The sequence below is a fragment of the Grammomys surdaster genome, unplaced genomic scaffold (assembly GCF_004785775.1).
Source record: "Grammomys surdaster isolate TR1022 unplaced genomic scaffold, NIH_TR_1.0 131677, whole genome shotgun sequence".
NCBI classification, from domain to species: Eukaryota; Metazoa; Chordata; class Mammalia; order Rodentia; family Muridae; genus Grammomys; species Grammomys surdaster.
In genome coordinates, this window is record NW_021622067.1 from 12,761 (window position 1) to 18,690 (window position 5,930).

Here is a 5,930-nt window from a genome sequence, read left to right on the forward strand (position 1 = left end):
CATTTTTATTACAAAACTGAGGATGGAATAACATACAGATGTTTCCCAGAAAATCAGCAATGGGTTCCTTGGGTTTAGGGACGATGGTTGCAGCCCCCTAGGAATTACTCCATACAGGTTAAGTGGGGATGTTTTTGTAGACAGACAGATGGGGTCCTGGATGTTTGACTCATATTGGAGATCCAAAGAGTGCAGGGTCAGCAGTATCACCTCATATTTGCCCTTTTATGAAACCACACTCACACAAGTTTGAAAGAAACTGACTTGTAACCACAATACTGTTGCACTGACCTCACTGGAGACTGGTGGTCTGGAAATATAAAACCATTGTGCTTGCTACAAAAATTTTAAGTTTGAGATTTTATAGTTCCCCTTTTCTGTTTTAAATCTGTACTACTCTGTAGCACAAGAAAATGTTGGCATAAGAAAATAGAGAAGTATTTAGCCCCTCCCCCGCATGAGCTTTGTAACCCAACTTCCTTGTATGATTTCAATAAAAGACTGGGGCTGAGACAAGCCTATATGAGCATTCTACTCCCGAGTTCAGAAAGCTCTCACGACAATGAACAAGCCTACCATTTTTCTCAGTTGATATGTTTTCTTATTCACCTACCAGGTATCCCTAGTCCTTGAAGACCCCCAACTCTTGTCAATGCTGGACCTTGGGACTCATGTATCAATAAATGTAGTAAATGTAAATGAATTAAAATTACTAGTTAAAAGATACAGAAATGAAATGGATTTAAATAAACTAATATTGATTATTAGAAACAATTTTTTTCCTAAAAGCTTGTATGTATTGAATGTGACTAGGATGAAATAAGATATTCCAAGAAAATGGAATATAGCAAAAGCCGATATAGCCATACATTTATAAGAGAAAATAATGTATAAATAAAAAGCAGTAAAAAGAGACAAGAATTTTACTATATAATGATAAAGAGATTAATACAGCAGGAAAAATTTAAATATGCATACACTCAATATCAGAGCACAAATATATGATAAACATTAAGAGACCTAAAGCAACTGACAAAATACAAAGTAATAGTTAATAGAAGACATCAACACATCCCTTTCAATATAATGATACCATAATATCGGATTGATGTCAATCAGTCTAATGCTCAACAGCAAAGTGGAGTTAACACTTCACACTGGGCCAACGGTACTTGATAGACATCTGAAAGACTACATTCAGCAACTCCAGAACACGCATTCTTCTTAAGAGTATAAAGAAGATTCTGCAGATTCTATCATGTTGTAGATTCAAAACAAGTCATAACAAATTTTAAAAACTATTAAATTATTCAAGCAGCTTGCCTGTCCATAATTCCATAAAACCTCTAATTAAGAACAAGGGTAAAACACTCTGAGAACTATATAGAGATTCAAAACCAATGAGCAACCACACAATCAAGGAAGATATATCTATATATCTATATCTACACATTTAAATGATACCAGATAAATAGCATACCAATACTTATGGAGCTATATCACATTCAATTCTAAGAGGCTAAGAGAAAAGATTATAAAATCAATGGTTACGTAAAAATAAAGAAAATTGTATTAAAGAACCAACATATCAATATATCTTAAGAAGCTAGATTAAAAAGACTCACCACACTCCACATTAATAGTAGGTAAAGAAACAGTACATATTGTTTTTTAAATGAAATAGAGAATAGAAAGTACAACTGTAAGGTCATACATCCAATATCTGATATGAAGAATTTAATGCAGGGATCACAGCAAGTTGTGTGTGTATACACACACACAAACACACACACACACATATACGCATATTTATATATACACACATAGATTTGTATATAAACAAATGCACTTATATATATATGTTTTTATATATATTTGACAATTTTGAGAGATAGGATAAATAACTTATTTTTTGTAATATAGTCATAAATATAGTCATAAATGAGTTATTCATTGAGCAAATATGTTATATATTACTAGACTAAACACTTAATCTATTTATATATATATGTATATATATATGTATATATATACATAAATATACATACCTATTACAGGACATACACACATGCATATGTCTATTTATGTATTTATGTAGCTATCTATAAATCTATTTATTTATTTATCTATGTATCTATCTATCTACCTACCTATTATCTATCCATCTATCTATTTCTAGATGAAAACTTGCTTGCCATTGCTTGTCCTCATGGGCATAAGACTATGTAAGACCACAGAAAGATTCTATGTGGAGAAGGATACTATTCCCTTTTTTGGAGAGAAATGAAGACATCATGAGCCAAAGTGTGGGGAGGATAGAGTCTCAGGACATTAAATGCTTCAGTATGTGAAATTGGCTTTATTGCTAAATTATTTCTAAGAAGGTATTCCAAATAATTGAATCATATTATACATGTTATCACATAGAATTGAATTGGGGTAACTATAGCTATCAGACTCTGTGCTTTTCCACAATCTAGACCACATGTGAAACTTTTCACTGTTCTCATGTTCTCAGTGAAAAGCCATATCTCATTACAGGTTACATCACATCAGCTTTTCCAGAGAGACAACACATATTTAAAAGTCTCTAGAGAATGCATTATCCATTACACTTAAATAGTGACATTCTGTCATGATCCGGCTGGTAGTAGAGCAGAAAAGAACCAGAAATTGAAATGTCAGCACTTAGATAGTTACAGCCCCTCTGCTGCATGTATGCTGATTCCTCTCTAAGTATGACTACAGAGAGCCTTATTAACTCATCCTGCTTACTTTCAGGGTTAGAATGGTCCTTTATAGGGAGAAGAACTCTTATACAAAGTATGTAAGATTGGTAGAAAGATAAATTGAAGGATATAAGAAAACACAGGAAGGATGCTGAGAAGCAAACGGGAGAAGGGGGGAAGGCAGCAAAAAATGAAGAGGGCCAAGAGGAAATATTGGTGATTCTCTCTCTCCCTATTTCTCTGTGTTTGTTTTACTGTTGTCTCTTGTTCTCAGTGTGACCCATATTTCATTCCAGGTTACATTATATTAGTTTTTTTTTTTCAGACACAAAGACAACAAATATTTAAATCTCTCTCTCTTCCCCTCATTCCCTCCCTCCTTCCCTATCTCCTTCCTCTCTCCCTTCCTCTCTTCCCCCCTCATGTGTGTGTGTGTCTATCTCGTATTCATCTTTCGACCATCCAAGTTGAAATAGAAAAAATCCAGAATATCAGGCCTTAAGATGCCTCAGACTTTTTCTTCAGATAGCAGCTGTTCATGTACTTGTCTACAAGGAGGCAAAGGGTTATTCCAGATGTAACTTCAGCAGGCAACCTTAAAACTCCCACTCCAACCCAAATAAGAGTAACTTTAAATATATTTTACATCTCAAGTCTCAAAACCACTTTGCCATTTCTCTAGACTTTCAAATTTAGAAAGCAACAATAGAAACTCTTCCTCCTTTTTCTTTTACTTAGGAAAATGCTGAAAATGATGCCATGCTCATGTAGGTGAGTTACCTGATCAGGAGCACTAGAAATTGGACTATCAAGGTAAAAGGAGTAGCAGGCTCTAGCAAATGTTGTATAAAATCGGGAACATAAGAATGCTAATGTGGCTTACACTCTCATAGCTTGCTGAAGTTTCTAAGGTTTCATTTGCACCCTACCTGGGGAAGTTTTTCATTTCAGAATTCATATCAGATTGAATACAAAGCCCAACATGTAGTCCATAGTATCACAGGAGCTTGGTGGTAGAGAAAAAGATTAAAAGGTGATTTACATCTTGATGTATTGGGACATCACTATGTGACAAAGAGATGAAAGATATACACCGTGTGTGTGTGTGTGTGTGTGTGTGTGTGTGTGTGTGTTGGGTTACTATGCAAAGTGTTGAATTTCATCAAGGAATCTTCATACTTACATATCATTAAACATTGCTGTCATTCATTTTCCTCCTCAGTCACTTTTCCTCAGGTCAGTATTTCCAAACTGATTAACTTTCTTTCTCAGTTAATCCCGACATCTGCTGTCATATTGTTGTATTCTGCTGCCCTTTCAGGTTCCTTCTTCTCTTAAGATCTCTTCTTTCACACTCAAGATCAGAGAGGGCTTTAATGGGCTTGCATTTGGGAAGCTGAATGGAAGGTCTTGATGGCAGTAAAGTAAATATATTACTTTGATGTTAACTAGCAATGAAATGGAGATGATGAAGTAGAAATTAAGAATGGATCAAGGAGTGAGCATATATAAGCACTGAGAGCTTTTTAAAATTATTGCTGCTCTTATCATTCACTGTCTTCTCCCTCCAACCCCTGACACAGATCCTGGCCTTGTCAATACCTCGTACATTAGAGAATAACTGTGGGATTGGACTGTGCTCTAACAGCCAACCTAATGGCAACCTCAAACTCCAGCACCACTGTGTCCTCCACATTCTACCTCACAGGCATCCCTGGCTATGAGGAATTTCACCACTGGATTTCCATTCCATTTTGCTTCCTTTATCTTGTTGGAATAACAGGCAACTGTATGATCTTACACATTGTGTGGACAGACCCCAGACTCCATGAGCCCATGTATTATTTCCTGGCTATGCTTTCACTCACTGACATGGCCATGTCCCTGCCCACCATGATTTCACTTTTTAGGGTGTTGTGGTCTATTTCACAAGAGATCCAGTTCAATATTTGTGTGGTCCAAATGTTTCTGATTCATACTTTCTCCTTCACTGAATCATCTGTGCTCTTGGCCATGGCCCTTGACCGTTATGTGGCTATCTGCCACCCTCTGCGATATGCTACCATTCTCACGCCAAAACTTATTGCCAAGATTGGAACTGCCGCTCTGCTCAGAAGTTCTATTTTGATAATTCCACTTATGGCCCGTCTAGCCTTCTTTCCCTTCTGTGGCTCCCATGTTCTTTCTCATTCCTATTGTTTGCACCAGGACATGATCCGGCTGGCTTGTGCTGACATCAGATTCAATGTCATATATGGACTAGTCCTCATTACTTTGCTGTGGGGCATGGACTCCCTGGGCATTTTTGTATCTTATGTTTTAATCCTTCACTCAGTGTTAAAAATTGCATCCCGGGAGGGTAGGCTTAAGGCACTCAACACATGTGCATCCCACATCTGTGCTGTGCTCATTCTATATGTGCCTATGATAGGATTGTCTATTGTCCATCGTTTTGCCAAACATTCCTCTCCTCTCATTCACATTTTCATGGCTCATATCTACTTATTGGTTCCACCAGTGCTTAACCCAATCATCTATAGTGTGAAGACCAAACAGATCCGTCAAGGAATCCTCCATTTGATTTTTTCTCCCAAAATCAGTTCTATTACAATGTAGGCATGCCATCAAGACAAGGCAAGGTGAATCACGGTAAATTGTTTGCTCCAGCTATACTGCATATAGATATGTCAACAAGAGCAGAAACAAGTCAACAAAGATCACAAGGAACATACACTGTCCACTGTGTTTGGAAAGTCTGTCTCCACATATACTTCATAAATCTTCTCCAGTTATGGATAGGTTGCATAGCAGTGTACTGGTGATTATTGACAGTTATTCTTTCCACTTCCATCCTCAAACTTTATTCAGATGATTTTTCTATGAACATAGTGACCTGATATTCCTCTGCCTTTATACCTCATTCTTCTATCATTATTATGTGTGTAAATGTGCCGAAAGGTAATGAATTGTTGTCTAAAAATGAACATTACTGTAGCTTAGGGTAATCAATGTTCATGGAATTAAAATATTTATATATATATCCCTTCCCTACTAAAGATTTACTTTCCTAAGGAATAGAAAGGGCAGCCTTGAATTTTTCTTGTTTAACCTTTGTTTCCTTCCTTTTCATTTTGTGATGCTTGAGACCAAGCCTAGGCCATGGTACATCCAATCAAACACTATTACAAGTAAGCTAATTCC

The 5,930-nt window shown here is 36.4% G+C and overlaps 1 protein-coding gene across 1 annotated transcript; it reads left to right on the forward strand.

The window, feature by feature from the left end:
- Nucleotides 1-4,385: 4,385 nt before the first annotated feature.
- LOC114615666 (olfactory receptor 51G2-like) lies at nt 4,386-5,345 on the forward strand. The gene has a single exon (XM_028761336.1). It carries the CDS (start codon nt 4,386-4,388, stop codon nt 5,343-5,345), a length of 960 nt encoding a protein of 319 aa, XP_028617169.1.
- The last annotated feature ends 585 nt before the right edge of the window (nt 5,346-5,930 follow it).

Bases quoted from the DNA above. Each gene is read 5' to 3' on its own strand.
- LOC114615666 (XM_028761336.1), top strand. From the start codon at position 4,386: ATGGCAACCTCAAACTCCAGCACCACTGTGTCCTCCACATTCTACCTC.